This window comes from Aquarana catesbeiana, linkage group LG09 (genome assembly GCF_042186555.1).
Source record: "Aquarana catesbeiana isolate 2022-GZ linkage group LG09, ASM4218655v1, whole genome shotgun sequence".
NCBI lineage: Eukaryota > Metazoa > Chordata > Amphibia > Anura > Ranidae > Aquarana > Aquarana catesbeiana.
In genome coordinates this window covers 182,324,616-182,350,595 of record NC_133332.1, presented here as the reverse complement: position 1 = coordinate 182,350,595, position 25,980 = coordinate 182,324,616, and the positions used below count along the sequence as shown (strand labels likewise).

At 43.2% G+C, this 25,980-nt stretch overlaps 1 protein-coding gene across 6 annotated transcripts in view; it reads left to right on the top strand.

Annotated features, from left to right (window-relative positions):
- The window catches only part of XIAP (X-linked inhibitor of apoptosis), an 86,676-nt gene that overhangs the window by 6,244 nt on the left and 54,452 nt on the right, over positions 1-25,980 (top strand). For 4 of the 6 annotated variants that reach the window (XM_073599426.1, XM_073599425.1, XM_073599431.1 and 1 more), the window contains exon 1: positions 13,876-14,059. The exons of 1 other annotated variant lie outside the window; for it this stretch is intronic. In XM_073599426.1, the coding sequence (XP_073455527.1) occupies positions 13,891-14,059 (169 nt within the window). In that variant the 5' untranslated portion in view covers positions 13,876-13,890. Of the gene's footprint in view, positions 1-4,742; positions 4,762-13,875; positions 14,060-25,980 lie in introns of those variants that run through there. One more of the 6 variants, XM_073599429.1, reaches the window with a different exon arrangement.

Here is a 25,980-nt window from a genome sequence, read left to right as displayed (position 1 = left end):
TTAGTACTGTAGCACAAAACCTACCTTAACCCTTTCACTGGGTCCACACTCGTGTGATCACAGATATCACGTGCGATTCACACCGCATTGCTTTGTAGATCACATGTAATGTCTGTGCAATGCAAATTCAGCCATACAAACTGTATGGCTGAAATCACATTGCATTCGCACCAAAATGGTGCAGGACCCTTTTTTTGGTCCGCACTTGAATGAGATAGCATGGGTGTTCACATCTATGCGATCTGATTCCTGCACCATTTCACAGTTCACACTGCGATCTACGAACTGATCTGGTGGTGTTATTAACTTTACATTGACACCCAGAACGGTTTGCAGATGTCAGTGTGAACCGCCAGCGATTCAGGTGCAATGCGGGAACCCGCACAGAATTTGAAGGGTTTCCCGCATCACACCAATGTGAACCCAGCCTCAGTGAAGAAGCTAAAATGAAGAACTACTGAAAAGGAAAAGTAACAGATCACAAAACATGATACATTTATACTTGTACAGTGGAAACTCGGATTGCGAGTTACGTGGTTTACAAGCGTTTTGCTTTACAAGCAATTTTTTTTTTTTTTTTTAAATCCTGACTCCCTTTGTGAGCGTTGTCTCGCAAGACGAGCAGGATTTAAGCTGCTGAGGTGTGCAGTACCGCATTTGGCCAGAGGTGCAGGGTTGCCGGTGATGTTTGGAGACGCTCGGAAACGCTCAGACACTCGGGAATGGAGAGTCTGAGAGTCTCCGAGCGTCTGAGTGTTTCCAAGTGCCTCCGGTGCCCCTGCACCTCTGGCCACACACGGTACTGCATAGACTAGCAGTGGCTGTGGAACGGATTATCTGAGTTTCCATTATTTCCTATGGGGAAACTCGCTTTGTTATACGAGTGCTTTGGATTACAATCATTCATCTGGAACTAATTATGCTCATAATCCAAGCTATTACTCTATAGGAATACATTGCATCCAACAGAAGTGCTGAATGCTGCAGTAACAAGAATGTGCTGTGACAAATTACTAGCTGATGCATAGAGACCCTCAAATAAATGTAGCTATATTTTATGATTTATATCACTTGGTTTGGGCCAAATTGAACTTTTCTATATAGTAGGATGCCCAATGAGTATAAAACAATTTGAATTCGGGTGAGCCAAAAAGGTTTTTAAATAGCAATTGCTTGGTTTCTTATTCAGAATGTCACAGTGAAATGCATGGATGCCAGGGTGCCAAGCTTGGTGCCATATTTCATGGTTTATATCACTTGGTTCAGGCCAAATTGAACTTTTCTATATAGTAGGATGCCCAATAAGTATAAAACAAGTGGAATTTTCATGTGAGCCAAGATGGTTTTTATATAGGAATAGCTTGGTTCCTTATTCAAATTTCCCATTGAAATGCACGGCTGTCATGGTGCCAATTTTTAGGATTTATATCACTTGGCTCAGGCCAAATTGAACTTCAACTAATAGAGGGATGCCCAATATATATGAAAACAAGTCACATTTGGTTGAGCCAAGATGGTTTTCATATAGAAAAAGTTATTTATTCAGCATTACCCTCATTAAATACATGGCAGTTAGGGAGACAGAATTCTTGTTAAAGTTCATAATTTTATTATAAACTTTGCAGATGATTGCTTAGTAAATAATCACTTTTGCGAAGACTCAACCTGAATACTTGTAAGAGACTGGCCGAATAAAGAGCCACCTTCTGCATTTGAAAAAGAAGCTGGCCGAATAAGGAGACAACTTCAGCATCATGCACACTGCACTGTTTTATAATTAGACTGGATACTTTATTACCTTTGCATGCAATGCAGGGGAGTTACATGTTAACTCTCTGACAATTGCAAAAATACATGTAAATACATTTGTGCATACATATGTACAAATATACAAAAACACATTACTTACCTGTAAGCAATAGCCCTTGCAAAGAAAATAATATACTCAAAGTAATCCACATATTAAACAGGGTACTAATACAATATTGCATATGAAAAATAAAATATGGAGATGCATCAATATTCTTGGGAGTTTGTATATGATGGAGTAATGTATAAAACAGCTCTGGCAGAAAACGTATTCTGTCTGTTTGTGTGAGTCTTGATTACTCTGTATCTTTTTACTAATAATGGAAGTGGACTAAACATACTGGGGAGAATTTATTAAAACATAAGCAGCTGTGCATATTAACCAATCAGCTTCTATCTTTATCTTGTTCAGTTAAGCTTGAAAATGAAAGCCAGAAGCTCATTGGTTGCCATGCACAGCTGCTCCAGATTCTGGCTGCTCCAGTCTTAGGAAATTCCCCTCACTGTATTCTGGGCGAGTTAGATCTTTGCTAATGCTGCAAGCTCTTTTCCATGACTGGTAAGTACACACAGTGCCCATGTTTGATATGTCAGTACCTAAAATCAGATGTGTTGTTACTACCCATGACATATCATTCCTGTCCACCAACGTGCAGCCTTCATACCATATTATAGCAGAGTGTAGGAGAATGTTCTCTGTGCTGCAACAACAGAAATCAGGAGCTTTAAAGCCAGTCTGGCCTAAGTGGGAGGTGTTGCGGGACCATGACAACTTCTTTGTTATTTAAGCTCCCAGGAATTTGCTGTTATTCACACTCTCCACCTCTTCTCTGTTTATATGCAGAGGGAATGGGTGATCTTCTTGGATCTCCTGTAGACCACTATTACCTCCCTAGTTTTTGTTGATGATTTTCACTGGACCAGATGTTGAATTTCTTCCCTATAGGCTGTCTCATTGTCATGTAAAAGGCCAATTAGAGTGGTATCATCTACAATTGTCACCATATTACTAGAGGCATGAATAAGGATGCAATCATGTGTAAATAAGGTCAACAGGGCCAATCTGAACACACAGCCCTGTGGTACTCCTGTGTTTAAAATCAGAGTGGAAAAGAAGTTATTCTCCATTTTCACAATTTGTGACCTATTTTTTTCTCAGCCTCCCTAATTTCTGCTTAGCCTCACTAATACCCCGCTTATTTTTCTTTGAGCCTTCCTGTAGGCCAATGAGTCATATGATTTAAAGACAGAGAGGTTGATTGCCTAAAAAGGCAAATATACTGTGTATTGCAAGTGCACTTTAAAGAGGAGGTCCACCCACCCCTGCAAAAATTAAAAGCCAGCAGCTTCACATAGTGCAGCTGCTGACTTTTAATAATAGGACCTGTCCTGGAGTCCAGCTATGTCGGCACCACAGCTGATGTTTCCATCAGCTGTCGGGTGCTGCCGCCGCCATTGCGGGTAAGGGAGCCCGGCAGTGTAGTACTACGGCTTCACGCCGGGTCCCTACTGTGCATGCGCGAGGCACCGCTGCGCTCTCCTACTGGCCCGGCGGCAGGGGAAGATGGAGGGAGGATGGAGCCAGGCTGTTGACGTAATGCGCCGCGGCCTGTTCTCCCAGTCAAAGACAGGTATCCACTTTCCCCCGAAAAGGGGGGGGGGGGGACAAATGAGCGGAAGTGCAACTTTCCCTGGTTTTAGCCAGGTTGCTAACAAATTTAGTTATGTTAAGTGGTAACTAGCCTGGCTAATTGGTAGTTGTATCTACTGACTTTTTGCCCTAAGCCTGAATCTGGTGCATTTCTCTCTTCTGTCAATAGGTGCCACTGCTGCCTTTGGCATTAGAATGACAAGACCACAATGAGCTCAGGTTGTGAATAGACAGAATTTCTCAGCCAGAGTTGCTACTTTGCATGCTGGGATCCTCTATTTAAGTGAATGAGTCAGGGGTTCAGTGCTCTTTTAGCCCCAGGCTGAGGCCTGGGGGCTTTTGTGTGAAGCAGCAGCTGAAGGTTAGGCCCGAAGCCTGGGGCCTAGCCACGTGTGTGTTCCTGCTGGAGGTTAAAATGGCCAGGCGTATGAGCTACAGCCAGGCGCCGTCAATAAAAGAGCCCTTTTTTCTAGGGATGTACTCAGGCAGGACCCCCTGTACCTCCCGAAGGTAGCCTCAAGGTTCCACATAACTCAAGAGATTGGTACAGAATGAAGGAAGGACAATCCTCAGAACGAGAAAGAAAGTTCCTTTCATTGTTTAGATGTCAGACGTTGTCTGTTGACTTATTTAAAAAAGTTTAGAAGGTCCAGCCACATATTAGTTAGTTTTTCTGGCCAGAATAAGGGTCAGCAAGCATCTAAAGCATCCATAGCAAGATGGATTAAGCAGAAGACTATTACTCTAGCCTATGATCAGGCTGGTAGGGCAGCCCTGAATAACCTTAAGGCACATTCCACTCTGTCTCTGGCGACCTCTTGGGCAGAAAGGGCTGGAGCATCGGTGGAGAAGATATGCAGAGCAGCTACATGGACAAGCCAGAGCACCTTCCTGAAACCCTACAGGGTGGAGTTGCTGTCACCTCAGGATCTGGCGTTTGGTAGGAAGGTCCTATAAGCTGTTGTCCCACCCTAAGGTAGGCCTGAGCTACTTGCTCTTCTCTCAGAATGCCGTCCTGGAAGGTGACTTGAGAAAATTACCAGTGACACTTACCTGTAACGGTGTTTCTGGGAACTCTTCCAGGCCTACTTCCCACCCCCTCTTTTTGTATGTTGGTTTTGTATGAAGATTTGAGGTGTTTCACTCTCGTGCACTGGTGTGGGTCAATACTTTTTCACAACTGAGTAGCACAGGGAGGGGCTGGGTTTTAACCCCTTTGTTAATTGTGTTTCCTGTCAGGTGAGACCAGTCATTTCTCAGGGTGCCGTCCTGGAAGACTTCCCAGAAAAACACTGTTACCGGTAAGTGTAACTGGTCATTTTTGTTCACATTCAAAAAGTGACTGGCGCCCAAATCTTTCATCTTGCATTATACCCACTATGCCTAGCAACCCACTCTACAAATGTCAACTCTCCCTGATTCTGGAGGTCACCATTAGGCCTCTAGGGGGTCGGGCCACTGCTACAGGTAGAATTCCGTTTTAAATGCAGTTGCTCTAGATCTGAGGGGAAGCTCTGCTGGTTTCTGTCATCCAATCATGTACAAACAAAAATTCTGTTTTTTTATTTTTCTTGCATGTGATTGAGTATTGCAAAGTGAAGTTTTACTTTATTTATTAAGCTCTGGAGCGAGTGCACTTCCAGTGTACAAATGTATTTGCCTTTAATAAATCAACTGCATAGTCTTGTTCTCTGAGCAGAGCCTGTACTTTTCCATACAGCCATAGCTTTTGATTTGGAAACACCTTAATGGTTTTAGTGCTTAGTACAGTCTCTGTACAGAAATGTGTATAGGTCAAAACCGATGAGGCATATTCCTCTAAATCTGCACCTTGTGCAAACAAGTCCCAGTCTGTGATTTCAAAGCAGTCCTGTATGAGTGTGGTGCTTCCTGACTCCAGACTTGGACAGTTTTTATATACACACACACACACACACACGCACACGCACACACGCACACACGCACGCACACACACACACATATAGGGTATGTATGAGCAAACAGGATATGTACAAAAAAAATGGGAATATTAAGAATTAAGATTAGTGCAACACATAGAACCAGCCTTCAATAAAAAAAATATCTTTGGCATTGTATGTCTATAGTGGAAGAATTCTAATAGTAATAAAATCTTCTAAATAGGAATTTAGAAATTGAGCATAGAATGGGTATATGAATTCAGTTACAAATAAGATGTAAAAAGTAGAGTACTTGCAGTCCCGGTTACAAACAAGATAGGTTTGTTCTTAAAGTGGAGTCCCCCCCCCACCCCTCCAAAAATGAAAAGTCAACAGCTACAAATACTGTATTCCCTGACTTTTAATAATAGGACACTTACCTGTCCAGGTATCCTGCTATGTCGGCACCCCAGCCGATTTTTTTAATCGGCTCTCGGGTGCTGCCCCTGTCATTTCTTGTAAGGGAAACCATAGTGGTGGAAGAAGGGGGGCCTTGCCGCTGCAAGGTCTCTCAGAAGTGGGGATGGGTACCTGTAAAAACACCCCTCCCCCTCTGAAAGGTGCAGAGGAGGAAGCAAACAAGCAGAGCTTCCCCTTTTGGGTGGAGGTCCGCTTTAAGTTGAATTTTAATTTGCCTGATGGCTATTAAAGGAAAAGATTGTACAGTTTCCTCTTTTGATCAAGTACACTGTTAGTAACTAAAGTCTTACTGCTGTGCACTCAGTGACTCTCGTGTGAAACTCGGAGGGACTACTTCCCAGTTGTTCTGGAAACTGGATACCACTTTAAAATTGAACTTTGGAGATAGGCGCTGTATCCCCATCTCTGGTAAAAAAGGAAGGAAAAAAGACACCAAAGGGCTCTTGCAGGAAAGTGTTGCAATGTTCAACATCCTTCTGTCTGAAGTAGTTGCAAAGGGTGCTCTCAGATCCAGACCTAAGTCCAACAGAGGGAACAAGGATTTCCCTCAAGGTCATATATAGATTGTCATCTGGAAGAAGCATCTGGTCACTGGCTTTTGCACCCATCTGCAGCCTGTGAAAAGATAAAGTAGAGATCTGTACCTTAAATGGAGTTGTATGCCAGACCAACCTCTAGCGCTGACTGTAAAGTGTCAAGAATATTGGCTAGAGCAGGGAACACAGGAGAGAAACAAAACAAACTTCTTTCATATCCTCTCCTATGTAGCGTTCATGGATGATCTTCTGGTCACCAAGGTCTGAACAACCTCAGATGAGAATCCCTGCACCTCTAGTGTAGCCTCTTCCATAACCAGGCTATTAGTCTCATTGGATTTGGGTGCTGTTACTGACCTTGCCATAAAATATTTCATTCGACCAGAGACAAAGATGGCACTGTGAACCTATTTTGTATAACGGAGCCTTTGCATTGGTATCCTGTTGCAAAGATGAGAAGCTGCATGTCCAGTGAAGTCTCTTTGAGAACTACTGCTGGACCGGCCCATAGGGCCAATATTGTTATGAGGCACTTGTTGAAAAAATATTCTGCCTAACCAAACCAAAAATTGGATTTGCTTAACTGACTGTAAGTGGTTCTCTGTCTTGTTGTCAACCTTACTCAGGCCTCTGAAGATCCTGAAAGGCTTGCAATGCTAGAAAAAGGCTTACTTCCATTCAAGATACTTGGGGAGTCTGCACTTCACCATGCTCCAATGGCCTTGCACTTGTTTCTTCAGATTGTGGATTCCCCAGCCCCAGGGACTAACATCAGAATCATCCCATCTCCTGGGCTGAGAGGCATGCCTCTGAAAGAAGCATAGTGGCGATGTCCAAAATTACAGTTCTTGTTGAATTTGTATAGGCACAAAGATGTTCCGATCCATAGACAGCCCAGCTCATAGGCTAAAGAAGGCAAGTTGAAACACCCTCATGTGCCACCTGGCCCAAGGTACCACCACTGCCAACAAGATCTTCAAAAAAGATCCCTGGGGCTGTGCTAATTCTGTAAACGGCAGACACCTGAACTGGAAGTGACATCTGGCCACCGCAAATTTCACACGCCTCTGGTGCTTGACATTGATCGGTACATGGAAGTATGAGTTGGCTGGTCGATTGATACCAAGTGGTCCTCCTGCTGAACTGTCCCTGTCTGCATGGACTCCATCTTGCACCTCTTCATGCTTATGAACACATTTGATTCCTTCAAATTGAAACAGGCCAGAAGGCTCCTGCCTTAAGTACTAGAAAAACTGGGGGGGGGGGGAGGCCCCCAGATGATTCTATGTTTCTGGCATCACTGGTATAATGGCCTTGTAGCAGTATAAAAATCTTGCAAGCATTTTCTCTGAAATCTGTTGAACATAAATGTAATTAATTCAGTGGTCAACTTTGGAATTCTCCCTTGTACTCCCACATGTCTTATGAACCCACTGGTCTTTAATGATTGTAACCTACTTCTGGAGGGTTTGGACGACAATTAACTTCACTCAGGCCCCCTGGCCCCAACTGGTAGAGACTGGTTCAAAAAAGACTTTCCAGCCATCTTAGCAGCCTGCTCTGGACTTGATTTCATGTCAAAAGTAACTGAGACACCTCCACTGTTATCTGTTAAATCTGCAGCCTGTCCTATAAGATTTGGCCTCCTGCACCTTCTGAAGTTTAGTAGGCTTGAGTGAAGGATGGCGGCTTCCTCTTACTAGTCTATGGCCACAGTCCAGACTTTCCCCTCCTGTCATTCGCTTCATTGCATTGTTCAGCATTTGGCCAAACAATAACCTCCCATTATAGGAAATGTTGAAGGCTTGTGTAGAAGTTATGCCTGCCCTCCAGTGGTATAACCACAGTGCTCTCATAGCAGTGAGTGCGCCAGTGCTTGTACTAGGTCTATCAAAAGCATCAACCAAAAGTCAGTTACTAGGTTCCACTCTTTCCAGAAACTGTGCCAAATTTTGTAGTTTCCAGTGTCGAATGTAATGCCATTTCTGAAGTTTATATAGCGAAGTTAACTCTATTGCTGATTGGCAGGCAAAATCTGTCACTGTATAGATTCTGTGCAAGCCTGATGGCCAGATCACCACAATTTCTGTGTTCCAGAAGTGTTTCTGCATGAGTGTTTTTGATGCATTCTCAATGCATCAGATGTGTTCCATACAGAAACAATGCAACATTCTACTTTTGTTGACTGCACTAGAGTGCGCTGTACTGGTGTGAACTAGGTAATTGGAATCAAAGTTAGACACTGTTTATGCATTCTTGATGCAGAATAAATACGCACTGGACTGCATCTGATGTGAACAAGTCCACTTTTTCATCCATAGGATCTCAGAAGGCAACTGAGTTATAAAAAGGCAAAGATACATGCTGCCCCAGACAGTAGAGGGCAGAATCCACCTCTGGAAGTGTAGTGCATAAACATACATCAGGCATTCCATTTGGATAAAGCTTAGAGAACCTGTTACTGTAAATTGGTCTTCTGATGGGGTCTCCGTCATCCTTCATCAACGAGCGCTTTACGCTCTATCATTATGGGTGTTGCTTGTGGCGTGAATATGTGCAGCATACTTTCTGCTATTAATAGGGCTTAGAATTTTGCACAACCACATTCTTGTGAGACAACCTGTGCAATCTCTTTTCTCTGCCACTGCAGACTGCATGCAGGCCCAAAATGTACCCTGAGTTTGGCGAGGCATTTTTTATCATGCTGGCATAAACGCATGTGCCAATTTCCTGGATCCTGTCCTCTCACAGGGTAAGTGGAAACAACACCTGTGAAAGGACAGCATGCTTAATGAATGTGACAACCTGTTAGGTATCATCATCCTGAAGGGAGAGGCAATGATGACATTGCAGAGCTCTTATAATACCACACCTGTACAATATCAATGCTCTTTAAGCATCATTTTGCCTGCGGCCTTGGCACAAAAGGCACACAGTTTTTAGGATTACCTTTAGCATTCAGGGTCATCCAACTCCATGAGAGGCTGAACATGGAGGGATAGGTTCGGCGGGGGGGTGCAGCAAACAAATCACTTACCAACTGCAACATTTGTTTTGCTGTCTGTGCCCCTGTTCAGAAGATTTCACCTCACTTTCTTTCCCTGTGACAATTTGACAATTGGATTTTGAAAAATGTGGGTTGTTGGAGACACCTTTTTCCCCATGATAACTCTTACAGGAGTGAATTTCCCTTCCTAGATGTAGATTTTCTTTCACTTCCTGTTGTCTCCCTCTGTTTGTAAGTAGGAGTCGGATGTTTGTAACTCTGGGACTGCCTTAAAATAGAGGGAGTAACAAGGCTGTCCAATTCAATTCAATTCAGTTCAACATACAGTAGATAGTGGCAGTTTTAATAACGGTTCTTGTTCTGCAAATCAGCGGTTTGCAATCTGGATTGATCATTAGCAAGACTTGATCTGATAGATGACATGATATGGTAGCAAGGTACCTGTATGCTTGTATGCTTGATGGATATTTGTACAGTATATATTTTAACCAAGATTTTGTTTTCCTTTGTTGGGAAATTCACATTGTTATAAATTTTAAGAAATACTGTCTTCAGCTACATAATAACCATACATACAGTAGCTGTTGATTTTGTCTGTGGTAATCCTTAGCCTGAATTTAAGAATTTTTTGGGCGAGTGATCTGAAGTTGTTGAGAAAAAGACTTGGCAAAGCTGTTCTGTGCAGATACGCTTTTAGGCCGGCTCCCTTTCCCTGCATTTGCTTCCTATTTGTATGCAGCCTTTGTGCCTTCTTGGTGAGATGGAAATCATTCCAATGGACTCCACTGATCTTAGGATCTCTGGGGGAACAAAGCTCAGGATTTTTGGAGTATGACTTTATCTAAGGATGTCTCTGATACTCAGCCATTCCTCATGTCCGTAACATATACTTTGGGCCTATGTCCATTGCTGCGCTCATGGATTATGGATTTTCTAACAAACAGGCCACAAATGGTGAGAATAGGAGATCAGATGTCTAACACTATTATTTTGAATACAGGGGTACCACAGGGATGTGTGTTAAGTCCGGCCTTGTTTACATTGTTCACTCACGACTGTACTCCCATACATGCGTCTAACACTATAGTGAAGTTTGCTGATGACACCACTTTAGTGGGACTCATACAAGATAATGATGAGACAGCTTATAGGCAGGAAATTCAACATTTGGTTGAGTGGTGTAGAGAAAATGATTTAATACTCAATACGGCAAAAACCAAAGAAATAGTAGTGGATTATAGGAGATCAAGAAAGATCAATCATTGCCCGGTTCATATAGGTGGTGAGGAGGTGGAAAGGGTGGACACTATTAAATTTTTGGGAGTGCATATTACAAGGGAGTTGTCATGGTCTCAAAATAATTTTTTTCTAGTGAAAAAAGCGCAGCAGAGACTGTTTTTCCTTCGGAGACTGAAGCAGGCTGGATTGCCCTTAAGGCTTCTGGTCAATTTCTATCATTGTACCATTGAGAGTATTCTTCTCCACTGCGCTGTAGTGTGGTATGCCAGCTGCAGGGCAGAGGATAAGAAGTGCCTGTCTCGTGTGGTGAAAACAGCACAGCGGATCATAGGAACAGATCTACCAAATTTGGACACAGCATATGCCAGCCGATTAAAAAAGCGGGCAAAAGCTATTAGTATTGATCCAACCCACCCAGGTTACAATGTGTTTGTCCCATTGCCATCAGGGAAAAGATATAGAACACTTAAAACACACACTAATCGCTTAAAGTATAGTTTTTTTCCTAGGGTCGTATTGTCCATAATCCCATCAGGTACAGTGTTTTAGGAATTTTATGTAGAATTTTAACATTCTTTTATTTATTTATTTTTAAATAACATTTTATATCTTGATATATTTAAATAGATATGTGGGCATGTGCTAGGAGTATGTATGTGTGGTTTTCTTGAGAAATGTTTTTATTGCTGCTGTAAAGGGTATCCGAAAAAATTCTGTTGTATGTATACAATGACAATAAAGTATATAAAGTATAAAAGTATAAAGTAAAGTATATACGTGCTTTAGCTGCCTGTAACAAAAATACTGATTGTTGTTGAGCGAATGAAACCGCTGGGCCTGCACTTGCTGCCAAAGCTACTATCAACTGTGTTTTGTTCTCTTGGTATACTGACATTGGGTTTCTGTCTGTTACTGTTACAGAGTTGTAGTAGGCTCATTATATGCTAAATCTACAACCTATAACACATTACTAACCAAGAAATACAACATTGCCATAGATGTAAAATTAATTAAAAAACAAATAAAAGGTAAATGAATTATTACCAATGATTTGTATCAGAAATTCTTAAAGCTGAACTCCAGGTATATATATATATATATATATATATATATATATATATATATATATATATATATATATATATATATATATATATATGTATATATATATGTATATATATATATATTTTTTTTTGTGTCATTACATTTTTCCAGCTTGGACCAATATAAATATACATATTCCATACCTGGCTGATCCCTGTTGAAACTGCTGCTACTACAATAATCCTCGCTGTCTGCTGGGTTTTGTGCTGAGCACCTGCCCTGCTGCATAGTAACCACAGGGGTCACCCACTTGGCATAGGAGCCGTTCTGAGAACACTTTACATTTTCTCAAAAAATAAAAAGCATTCTCTGATTGGAAGGAGTGTCATCAGCACACCAAGGATTCCTCGAAAGGGTCCAAAGCTTTATTCCGTGGTCACATAATAAATATACAGCAACGTTTTGGAGCCACGCAGAGCCCCTTCATCAGGCAAGAGACATTTCTTCACTTTGATTATCCACGGATTCCAGCCTATGGTCATTACAGCACCCAGCATCACTGAACAGCCGGTTTTCTTGAATGTGTGCGGGGGGAGAAATTGCGTTTGGCTCTGATTGGACAAGGTACAAGGTACATCTCATCCAATCAGAGAACAAACGTTTTGCGTTCATTGAGAAAAATACAAGGTGTTCTCTGATTGGCTGCAACGCCAAGCTGACCACCCCCTATGCAACAGAACAGGGGCTCGGCATGGAACATAGAAGACAGTAAGGACCACTGTAGTAGCGGCAACTACTACAGTGATTCTCCTCTTCCACAGGGAACAGCAAGGTATGGAATATGTATGCAACTATGCAAACCAAAAAAAAAAAACTGTCACTCCCCCCAGCCCCCCGTTTTACTCACCCGAGTCCTGTAATTCCCACACCATAGACGCGCTCTTCCCCTCTTTTTTTTCTTCTAAATTACCTTGTACTTGAATCCGGTGCACGGATTTATTTATAATTCTTCTCCGCTCTTCCCCTCTGCCCGTTATCTTGGCTCTTGATTGGATAGATTGATAGCAGCACAGTCATTGGCTCCCGCTGCTGGGGGGTGGGGCCGAGTCTGGTATTCTGCGTCAATGCTGGACTCTGGAGCGTGCCTGCAAGGTAACCCCCCTGGGAGAATGCTTCTCCTAGGGGTTTATACGATGTGGAGAGGAGCTAACAGAGCTGAGGATCGGGGCCCCTCTGTACAAAACGAACTGCACAGTGGAGGTAAGTATGACATGTTTGTTATTTTAACCGCTTCCGGACCAGCTGCCACAGTTTTACTGTGGCAGGTTGGCTCCCCTGCGTGAAACCACGCAACTGTATGTGGGCTCGCGGGGTCCGGTGCTCGTGGCTGAGGGTCACGTAAAGAGGAGAGAGAGAACAGGGACGAGTGTCTGTAAACACACACTTCCCTGTTCTGTTCTGACAGGAGTGACAGATTGTGTGTTCCTATTAGCTAGGAACCACGATCTGTCACTTCCTGTAGTTAGTACCCACCCCCTTCAGTTAGAAACACCTCCCAGGGAACACAGTTAACCCCTTCACCGCCCTCTAGTGTTAACCCCTTCACTGCCAGTGACATTTTTACAGTAATCAATGCATTTTTAATAGCACTGATCGCTGTATTAATGCCAATGGTTCCAAAATTGTGTCAGAATTGTCCGATGTGTCCGCCATATTGTCGCAGCTACGGTAAAAATAAGATCGCCGCCATTACTAGTAAAAAAAAATAAATAAATAAAAAAAAAGCTATAAATCTATCCCCTATTTTGTAGACGCTATAACTTTTGGGCAAACCAATCAATATGTAGAAGAATACATATTGGCCTAAACTGAGGAAAAAAAATGTTTTTTTAATATATTTTGGATATTTTTGGGGGATATTTATTATAGTAAAAAATAAAGAGTTTTTTTTTAAAAAAGTACATCAATTTTGTTTGGGTGCAACGTTGCATGACCTCGCAATTGTCAGTTAAAGCGACGCAGTGCCGAATCGCAAAATGTGCTCTGGTCCGGAAGGGGGTGAATTCTTCTGAGGCTGAAGTTGTTAAAAAACAAAAAACCGAAGTCTTACAATCACTTTAATAATGTTATTTACATGTATTTAGATATTATAAAGCTGACTTAAATATAATATTATTGTTGTGTTTGTTTTGTATTATTAATAATCAGAACAAATGAAAAGCTAGAATGGGACGTGTTTTCTCCTTGTCTGCCAGAAGGGGTCAGTATTTCTTCTGCCTCCATGTTTGTGGTAGGAGAGGCAGGCTGAACATTGTACATCCGGGTGACGATGGAATCTTCCTGTTTCTCCATAATAAGGAAGAAGTTGGTGTCCTTCAGCCGGGGTCTGGTGGATGTGAGTTGTGTTGGCGCTGTGCAGTGTGTGTTGTATATTGTGTGTGTTGTATATTGTGTGTGTGACTTGTAGTGTATTATATAACGCCTCGCCGTGCGCTGTAATGTTACTGGTGATGATGGGTGGGCGGTCGGGCACGCCCTCTAGTGACAGCGCACGTGTAATGTGTTTATTATTCTTATGTTATAGATGGGATGTGATGGACGTGCTGTGTATAGAATGCACTTCGGGTGTGATCCCATCCATCCATCCCCCCATCCCATCCCCCCATCCATCCCATCCCCGGCACTGCACTGGGTGCGGATCTTCTTCTTTCACATATGACCACTTCTCCATTAGAAATCCCCATATACCCGCCCATCCAGTATCCCTGTGATCAGTGCAATGATAGCTCAGCACATTCATTGCTCAGATCAGCCTGTATGTATTTGTCCTGAGCCCCCAGACATGATTTCTATAGTATCTGGTCAGGATTGTTGGGTTCATTTACCCTTGGGACCCATTCACACTAGGTCCCAGGAACGCTGTGCGATTTGCATGCAGTTCTGTGTAGTGTGATTTCAGCCTATTCATTTTTGGGCTTGGTTCACACTGATGCAATGCTGGAAATGCACAGGAATCGCTGTTTCCCGCACAGCATAGCAGTCGCACTGTGTTTAATGTTTTTTCCTGTGGGTGTCATTTAAAGGTTAACACCCCAAAAGCATGTTGCAGAACGCAGTGCGTTTGCTTGAATCAGATCACATGGTTATGAACACCCATGCACTCCGAATCCAGAGTGGCAAAACAAAGGTGCCTGCCCCTTTTTCATGTGAATGCGATTGTGATTTGAGCGTTAAGCTTGGTTCATATCTATGCATGTGGGTATCGCAATGAAAGTGCGTGGGACTGCCAATCATTGTGAGCCTGGATTCACACTATTGCGAACACAGACATTGCATCTGACTCACAACGCATTGCTGTGTAGATCACATGCAATGTCTGTGCGATTCGAACTCAGCCATACAGTTAGTATGGCAGAACTCGCATTGCATTCACACAAAAAAGGTGCAGGAACCTTTTTTTCCTCCAGCACTGGAATCGGATCGCATGGCTGTTCACACCCATGCAATCTAATTCCTGTCCGAATTCAGTTTGTACTGCGATCTGGGGGTGTCATTAACTTTGTATTGGCACCCACAGTGGTTTGCAGAGGGCAGTGTGAACTGCCTGCAAGAGAGATGCAATGTGGGAACCCGCACTGGAATCGCGCTGGTTCCCGTATCGCAATAGCGTAAACACAGGCTGAATTGCACCCCCACGCATTGAAAATTGCTGCTCGGATGCAGGAACTGCAGTGAAATCACATGACCAAAATGAACATGCGATTTCCCTGCGGGACATGTTTTGAAAAAGGTGCATGCACCCTTTTTCTGCAGGAAACACAGGCACGGCAGCCCATTGAAATCTGCCCGCGATTTGACAGCGCCGAGGTGTGAATGACAAAACACGGAACTTGCATTAGAGATGCCATTCATTTGAATGACACCTCAAATCGCAGTGCGTGTCTGTCACGCTGCAATCGCGGCAACCCACATTGCGGGTCGCATGTCGCCCCAAAGTAGCTGCCGAACTATTTTTGGGCGACATGCGTTCCATGATTGCAGCACGTTTTATCACTCGGCAAATCCGCACTGCGATTTGAGGTGTCAGTCAAATGAATGGCATCTCAAATGCGAGTTCCGCGTTTTGTCATTAACACATTGGCAATGTCAAATCGCTGCCAGATCTGCCCACAATTCAAAACGCTGTAGTGTGAATGCAGCGGCGTCCTCATCTCCAGAGCAGGATTACGGGTCCTGCTCCAGGCTTCATGATGTCAGGACACTAGGGCGTAGGGGTGTAGAAGCTATGGGGAAGAGCTAAGGATCCTCCCCCGATTATTCACAGCAATCCTACCCATCCATCCATGTTTTATTTTGTTGGGAAGCCTTAAGAAAGGTTAGGTGATTCATGTAGCATTTATTTCCTGGAATCCATTTGCCCTTAGCTCAGGCATGCAGCCAGGAGGGTGTGCTTAGCTGAAAAAAAATGTCAATGAAGACTCCTGGGTTTACATTATTTTGGCCTAAGCCACTGGACCAAAGAGGGGAAAAAAAAGGTTAAAACAAGAAAATATAATACACCCTCCTTTCTATTTACTAAGCTGGTCATACATGGTTTGGAAATCTGCTGGTTTTGCAGGGACCGCTCAAATTTCAGTCCATACGTATGGCCATTGTGGTTGATGAGAAGTTGATCTACTAATCTGCTTCTCTTCAACCACCCTGTTGGAAAATGTCCACATGATCTGTGCCACCGGGTGTCTTTAACAATTAATGGCACCTGGTTGCATCTGAAGAGGGCGGCATGTTCCCGTGCGTGGTGGAAAATTAGCATGTTAATGTGCGTTTCCCATACCACAAGTGGTGTGAAGAGGCTGTGGTTCCAGGGGTACAGTAATAGGGTGTAAGACAACTTGCCTTATATTTTGCTTCAGCAGCCTCCCACCATCCCTGTAGCTTGTTCTCCCAGGCTCTGTGGCTGCTGGTTGCATCCTTACCTCTCACATATAATTCAGGACTAATAGGCCAGCATTGTATATGATGATGTAGAGGGAATGTCCACAGAGCATCTGGAGGATCAGGGAGAAGAGAGTGCTGCTGGAGCAAGGAATGTAGTAAGTAAACACTAATGTAGTAGTAAACTGCCCCCTTGTTTAAAGTTTGGAGACCCCTGCCCTAGAGTTAACAATCTTTACAGTGGGATATGGGAGCACTGCAAGGAGTTTTTCCATCCCAGAGTTTGGTTTTAAAATCTGTATTTGGGTATAGTGCATAAATCTCAATTTACCTAAGCATAAGTGTTTTCTGATGTTTTGTTGTTTGTTTTTTTTTTTTATTTCTTTTTTAGCTTTTTTGTGTGCTTTTTCCATGTGCCTTACATGAGCTCCTTTGGGGCAGGGTTGCACATTTTTGGCCCTATACATTTGAATTCTGGAAGTGCCTGAAAGCCAAACGTATCGTGTTGTCACACATTTTTTAGGGTGCACCTTTCGAAGTATGTGGGCCACAAATGCCCAAATCTTCCTAAAAAGAAGGTCTAGCAACAGGCCCCTGAGCAACCAGGTGGGAACAGGCACCTTTTAAAACGATATGTTTTTCATGTTCGAGATTTAAAATGCTGAGGTGCACAAGCCCTACACGCAGCCCCTGGTGATTGAATCCACATAAACAAGGGGCTCATTTACAGACTACGGGTGTCACTGCTCATCTGAATGATCACCGATCACTTGAGTCTTCCCATACAAGGCAGTGTAGGCACGCTTTAGCTAATATACAATTTGAGATTTGGAAAGGAGAGCAAAGGGTGGGACTTTACATGAGGCACACGGATGCAATGGAACAATTTAAGTAAAAAGAGGGCTTTAATAGATTCAATTAGTCATATAATAACATATATATTGATAATGCATATTGCTATAGATCAATTATTGTATATTTCACTAGAACCTAATATTGCACAATGATATACATTCCAACAAGGAATAATTTAAAATTACATAGAACATTGAATGCATATGATACACATATAGTACTAGGTATCTATACAGAGCGACTGTCATATACCAGATAGGACCAGAACTGTGTGGACTACAACAGAGTGAACCAGACATAAATAGGTGAAAGTAAGTTTATGAAGGTAAATGCATATACATGTGAACACACCACCAATACAGAGTGAACAAACCAAACAGTGATAATACACAACCAGCATATGTAGCAAAAAGGAGTACCAGAATCGTAGTCAAGCCAGGCGAGGGTCATAAACAGGAAATCAATAGCTGGGAAGGGAAACAACAGGACAAGAGAGGATGGCTGGATCACAGGAGGGACGGGTCAGGTACAAGGCTCAGGGTCCAGGGTTCAGGTAACAGGATCAACAGGTTCCAGGAATCAGGTTTCAGGATCGGGGTAACCGGATGCAGGCTGCAGGTCAGGGCTCAAGGACAAATACCAGGGCAACATGAGTGTGCACTTGCCACTGCAGCTGATAATTAAGATCAGGTGACACCTGTCTGCAGAGGGGAATACCTGCTCCACACTGCCAGGATTCCTCCGCTGGTGGACGCCAGTACTGTGGCCCAAAGGTGACAGAATATCAGCAGGAAAAAGCTCTTCTGACAGCTCCAAACTGCCAGGAGACACCTGCTGGTGGACCTCAGTACTGCACGCCAAATGATCAGTATTACCAGCGGAGGAGACCTTTCCTGACATTAACACACTAAAGTGTCACTTGATGGGGATAAAAGAAAACAAACAAAAGGAGAATAGATCTAGATGGAACGTCCATACATCGTTAATGGTAGTATATAAATGTCGGTAGTTGTAAGCTCTACGCGTTTCGGGACCTTCTAGCCCCTTGTCAGGAGCAAAACCGAAATAGTTACCTAAGAATGGGGAAAACAACCATGTAAGATTAATTTAAAGGGGCAAATGGGCAAATGTGAAATATGAAAGACCCACACATATACACATTATGCCCACAGACTTACGTGTACATCTGCGCAGTGGTGGTGCAGCCATGTGAGTCACAGACCAGCTAACGATGCCACATCCCGGAGCTGAGGGGCCGCTACGAGGCCGGCACAACCCACACAAACAAAACCCCGGGTTGGTCAGACTATATGAAGTGACAAACGTGTGAACCAAAAATCGCTCCAAATTGGAGACCTCTGTAAAAAAAAAGGGAGGTGTGTAAGTGAGCAAAAAATGTGTATGTGTGAGAGTAAAGCAAACAAGGATAGGTAAGTATGAAGGAATGAAAAAAATGTAAGAGGGATGCGGAAACCATAGTCAGGTGTATAGGAGGTGAGAACAGATGAAGGAAAGTGAGTGAGTAAGAAAAGAAAGTGAAAATACCTAGCTCAGAGTGAGTAAAGGCAAAGAAACAGGGAACATGTGGTTCCATGATGTTGAATGATGAGAGCAAATCTAAGTGTGAGACCAAACAGCGGGAGAGGCTCATGTAGGGAGCGCCGCCAACATCATGGAACCACATGTTCCCTGTTTCTCTGCCTTCACTCACTCTGAGCTAGGTATTTTCACTTAATTTTCTTACTCACTTTCCACCTTCCTTCATCTGTTCTCACCTCCTATACACCTGACTATGGTTTCTGCATCCCTCCTACATTTTTTTAATTCCTTCATACTTACCTATCCTTGTTTGCTTTACTCTCACACATACACATTTTTTGCTCAGTTACACACCTCCCTTTTTTTTACAGAGGTCTCCAATTTGGAGCAATTTTTGGTTCACACGTTTGTCACTTCATATAGTCTGACCAACCCGGGGTTTTGTTTGTGTGGGTTGTACCCGCCTTGTAGCGCCCCCTCAGCTCCGGGATGTGGCATTGTTAGCTGGTCTGTGACTCACATGGCTGCACCACCACTGCGCAGATGTACACGTAAGTCTGTGGGCATAATGTGTATATGTGTGGGTCTTTCATATTTCACATTTGCCCATTTGCCCCTTTAAATTAATCTTACATGGTTGTTTTCCCCATTCTTAGGTAACTATTTCGGTTTTGCTCCTGACGAGGGGCTAGAAGGTCCCGAAACGCGTAGAGCTTATAACTGCCGACAGGTATATACTACCATTAACAATGTATGGACATTCCATCTAGATCTATTCTCCTTTTGTTTGTTGATCTATTCTCCTTTTGTTTGTTTCTTTTATCCCCATCAAGTGACACTTTAGTGTGTCACTCTGTATAGATACCTAGTACTATATGTGTATCATATGCATTCAATGTTCTATGTAATTTTAAATTATTCCTTGTTGGACTGTATATCATTGTGCAATATTAGGTTCTAGTGAAATATACAATAATTAATCTATAGCAATATGCATTATCAATATATATGTTATTATATGACTATTTGAATCTATTAAAGCCCTCTTTTTACTTAAATTGTTCCATTGCATCCGTGTGCCTCATGTAAAGTCCCACCCTTTGCTCTCCTTCCCAAATTTCATTATTGAACCGGGATGGAGGAGGGGATTTGAACGGCCTCCTGTTATCTCATTTAAAGTCCCAAATATTTTTCCTCTTCTTTTGTCTAATATACAATTTGTTTGTTGCATAAACTTTGTTACATTGCTTTCTTTGGAAAGATTGTAATCTTTAAGCCCATGTATCATTCTGGGAGTGAAGTAATTGTCCTTTGCCCACATATCTGAATGGTGCCTTGGGACAGTGCAGATCACGTTGGAATGAAGAGTCCAAACATGTGCCAGATGAATCTATAAGTCTAGGTCAGGGGTCTCCAAACTTTTCATTTCAAAGGCCACATCGTACATTTACACATACTAGCGGGCCAAAAAAATCAATTATACATAAAACTGTGGCAGCAGAATAAAAAAAATTGCCAGGCTGCTGAAAGCGGGCTGGATGGTGCACCTGTATCCTACTCCTGCAGCTAACTTCTGTAGCTACATGCAACAGGTTAAACTTCCAGTGCGCATTAGGGTCTTACATCTGTGTCCCTATCAGAGTCTTCCCTGCACCTCTGTGTCCCCATCACTCATCGGTGATTTCTTGCAAATCGGTGTCCCCATCATAGCTCCCCCACAAATTTGTGTCCCTATCAGAGGATCCCTGCAAACTGGTTTCTCCATCATAGCCCCCTGGACATTTGTGTGCCCATCAGAAACCCCCCCCCCCACCACACACACACACAACTGGGTCCCCTTCGGTGCCATAAAACCCCTCCCCCCCACAACTTTTCCCCTTCTGTGCCATCAGCACTGTCCCCCCCCCCCAACCCCCTGCTGCCTAGAGTGCAAACCTTCTGCACCTCCCCATGTCAGCTCCCACCCTGCACAGGCACACTGTATGCAAAATTACAGCGCTAAAGTACACTGATGTAAATAGCGGGTTGGGAGCCAGGAGGTGCAGCCGGCCTGCACTAAAATACCACATTGGGTGAGGCCAGGCGACGGGAGTGGTTGCTGGACCTGTGCTGCATTCTGCTGGGGGTGGGTATGCATCACAGGTTTCGCAACCCAAAAGAGAGACCATCCCTGTAGTGAGTCCGATTTAATCTAGCTGCAGGCCTGATGTTGCCCACGGGCTGTACTTTGGAGACGCCTGGTCTAGGTTCACACTATCTTTGGTCCTGCGTGCTGCGTTTGTGTGGACACAGCAGCCCACTTCATTTGAATGGGCTGCTGTATCTGCGGAAAATACGGAAAAAGTCCCTGAACCTTTTTTTTAGCAGCTGCAAAGAACAGCATGGTGCTTTGGCACCTTGTGGCTTCAACCTCTCAAAAATGCATTGCATTTTCTTTTGTTTACAAACTTTTATTGAAAAAAAATTAAAAATATTAGTATACGAGAGCAAACAAGTGCCACCAAGATGACAGAGATACAAAACAGTACAGTAAGATTGTAATAAGGTGATCTATATAAACTGAATTGCTCAATGGAACTGTCAAAGAAACTGGATTACCAAATAAGGGTTGTCCAAATGTCAAACAGATCAAAAATGAAAGAGGCACACTATAATATATGAATGGACAAAAGATGTGCATCGTATAAAGACTTTATTACACCTCAAACGAAAACAACATTGAAAACCAAAAAGAAAACTCAGTCTGCAAGAGAACAAAAAAATAAAACAAATCTTATAGCCATTACATAAGGACCAAATGTCACGGAGAAAAATGGATTGCATTTTCTGATGTGTGGGGGTGCAATTTGGAATTAACAGCACCACCGTGTGCCTTCAAAAGATCAGAAGGGTTTTGCCTGTGGGTCAGGGAATGTGTGTGATTTGCACTCGCTCCCCAACTTTCATATGTGTGAACCTAGGGCGGCTAACACAATTGTTTTACTAGGAAGTACTCTGATGTCAGAGCAGAAAAGAGGTAATCCTTTAGTCAGGAGGCCACAGATAAAAGGTTTCTTTAGTCTACAGCAGAGTTTGATCCTGAAGCAAATGTTATTTATATCAGTTCTAAATTACGAAATAAACTGCTTTTCTAGTATCTTCATCAGTTTCTTTTAAGAACATCCAAAAATATACATATATTGTTGGAATGATGTACTACTGTATGTTCATGCGCAAGGGAGGTAATTCATCCCAGCAGTGTATGGCCCCTTTCACACGAGACGGACTCCGTTTCCACGGAGTCCGCCTCGGTCCGCCGGCTCAGCGGGAGATCAGTCCGTTGATCTCCGCTGAGCCGGCGGATGACAGGTCCCTCTCTGCTCACTGAGTGGGGAGGGGCTTGTCAGGTGCCGCTGCCGCCTATGGAGGGATCGGACGAAAACGGCCAGCATGTCATTTTCGTCAGATCTCACCCGATCCGATCCGCCAGCGACGGACCTGGACGTAGGGCCATCCGTCTGCTTTTAGTGGATCGGACAGGGTCGGATGTCAGCGGACATGTCTCCGCTGACATCCGACGCTCCATAGGCTAACATGGATCGCCCGTTCAGGTCCGCCGTCAAAACTGACAGGCGGACCTGAACGGTCCGATCGTGTGAAAGGGGCCTACACTGTAAAGAAGTTTGCTTGGAGGACAGTAAGAAGCTTGTATTGCAGAAGAAAAAAATCCTGTGTGCAAATCGTGTAATGTTTGCTTTATGGACTTTATGGATTTATTCTGTGTGCGATGACCCATGTTTTTCTGTACTTGATAAAGCAGGTCACCACTAGGGCACGCAGAAAACAAGTTTTGTTGCTTTGTGAAAAAAAATTCTGCAAGGCACTGCATATCACTGTACTCCATGCTACTGTGCAGTGACATGAATGAAGTGTTACTATGTTACACTTCAAATAAAGTTGAAAAAAAGAAAAACAATCAGTGTGATTGGCCTTAGGCCTCATGTACACTAATGCTGGTAAACGGACCTTTAGGGGCAGTTGGACGTTTTTTTCAGCTGCCCCTGAACTCTCCTCTATGTTATCTTATCAGTACATGCACACAGGGTCGTTTAGAAGCTTTTTTTTTTTTTTTTTTGGAATGCAAAAAAATGTGTTCAGGACGGATGGTCAGAGGCATTTGAAACACTGAATGCCTGTAACAACTTGTAAATGCGGTAACTCACGTTTAGCCGCGTTTCGTTTACAGACGTTTTTCAATTTTGGCTATTAAAAAAAACCCCAAAAAACTGATGTTTTAAACGTCAGTTACTATCTGTCAAGTTAGATCATTCAAAAGAGGTTGAAAAAACGTCCCGTGTACATGAAGCCTTAAACGCACACCATGCTGCTCCCTACCAAAGCAAACACTGCATTAGCCTGCCTGGTAAAATGGTGCTTTTTACTGTGAAGGTTAATGTACATCTAGCCTAGAATAAAATAAAAAAAAATAGAGCTAAAGTAGTGTATTGCCATGGAACGTGTGGCGCAATCCAACTCCCATCCTCTTATGTACTGGTAACACTCTGCAAGGGTTAAATGCTAACTTTTACCTAGAGTACCCAAAAAGCACTTTTACTTACCTTGTCCACCGAGCCAGCAAGGTAGGTCCTTGGTATCCTGCATTGTATATTATGATGTTAGAGTTGTGACCACCAGCTGGAGCGCCAAAAAGAAAAGAGTGTTTGGTTAGCCAGTCAGGAAAGAGAAACCTTTGGGAGCACCGTATTAGGTAAGTACAAGTGTCTTTCACATGCACCCTCGGCATAAAAGAAGCATTTAACTGTTTTAATGCATGTGGAGCCCTACTGCAAGGTTACTGTAGATTTTCATTTACCCCAGCAGTGGGCAGCACAGCCCGGCACAGCAACCTTACCCCTATGTCGTGGAATATTTCTTGGTTTGGTGGCACGCATCCCCTGCTGATCCGTCCTATGATTGGACACCGCACAAGTTTGTCAGCCAGAGTTCAGCACAAAGTTCTGTGTTGACAAACACACAGAACTCTGTGCACAGACGTCAAGCTGTCTGTTTCTTCTTCCTGAATCAACTCTGATTTCATGGAGAAAAAGCAGACAGATCTGTTAGTAAAAGCAGCATACATTACACAGTCAGTTAGTATCCCTCCCAGCCAGTCTCAGCTAGCACTAGATTGTCCACCACACTATTATAGTCACAAGTCGCTGATCACTGCCATTATAAAGGGTCCCCAAAAACGCAGTTTGTGTTTTACCAAAGACCTGTAGCAGAATACATTTTGGCCTAAATTTGTGAAGAAATTTGTTTTTATTGAATGGCTTTTATAACATAAGGCAGGCAATATTTTTTTTTTCAAAATTGTTCGTCTCTTTTTGTTTTTATAGCCAAAAAAAAAAAAATAAATAAACCACTGGTTCAAATACTGCCAAAAGAAAGCTCTATTTGTGTGAAAACAATTTGTATAAATTAAATTTACATACAATGTTGCATGACCGCGCAATTGCCTTTTTTAAGTAGCACAGTGCTGAATAGCAAAAAATGCTGTCATGAAGGGGATAAAACCTTCTGGAGGTCAAGTGGGTAATTACATTTCATTTCATTCAGCTACATGACTTTTTCTAATATTACTACTTTGCACATTGTTATTACATTCACCAGTTGGAATGTGCTGTGAGCGGAGAGCACTGCCTCTATTGATGAACCAGCTTCTGATCTGTTTGTTGGGGGAACATGTGAGACACAAATGAAGGCGGATTTAACTCGTCATGGAAGGATGTTTTTTGTTTATTTTATGAGGCTTGTTCATCACATGGTAAATCATTTGGGACTTGTTTAGACTGTCATGCAGGAGTCTTTAGTTGAACTCTAAATACCTTTTCTAACGTGTGTCATCCCTCCGACATGCAGGTAAGGCCTTGTTTACTCGGGGGCAGTGCCAGGACAAGGTCATCCAGCGCCCAGGGCAAAGATACCAATCTGTGCCCCACCTTACCTTAGGGTTAGGGTCAGGCCCCACCCCCCATCCCTGCAATAAACCATTGCGCCCATGGCAGCCTTCCCTCCTGCCCACCCCTTGTCCCGGGCCCTGCTCGGGGGATACTATAGCGTATCCCTGTTCGGGGGGCGTCTTTGCCCGCAGCGGGATGCAAAGATGTTCCAGGCAGTCCCATTCATGTCAGTTGGAACATAGTTGCTGTACAGACACAGCCGTTGTTTCCAATTTGACAGCCATGCAAGTGCACGGCCCCAAATATACAGGGGGAGGTTTACTAAAATAGGTGTCCACCTATTTGCATAGTAACCAATCATCGTCCAGGTTTTATTGTCAAAGCTTAATTGAACAAGCTGAAGTTAGAAGCTGATTGGTTACTATGCACAGTTGCACCAGATTCTCTGTGCACCTCTTTCAGTAAATCTCCCCACACTGTCTGCATTCGGGGCCGCGCACTCGCACAGTTGTTAAATTGAGAGCAGCAGCTGTGTCTGTGCCACTGTTGCATCCCAATTGACATAAATGGGTATGCCTGCACAGGGATGCACTTAACACCTGTACATCCCGATGTGAGCAAACCCTGCCCTCACACAGGCGTACGCTATGGTACGCTCTTGTGAATAAAGCTATGACAGCTCGGTCTGCTGGAATTTTAAAAACATGAGTGACGTGTAGTCTTCAGTATTTAAAAGACCATAGGCTAAAAAGGTATTGGGTGAGGCTATAGATCAGAATTCAAATGATACATTTAACAAGCTGTTCTTTCTGAAAATACCAAAGGGCCATGGACTGCAGCCAAGTTGGCATGCAGAAAGGGTTCATTGTATCCATTGAAGGATGGTTCCAGTATGGACAGGTTCCTTGCACTGGTTAATCAGATTTCAGCAGCTTGCTGGCAGCTCATGGTATGTTCATTTTTAAAAGTCTCTGATTTCTTGCACATAAGAAGTAAAATGCTTCCCAGCATACACGTTCTGTACTATTCCTGCCTGCAGTATCCA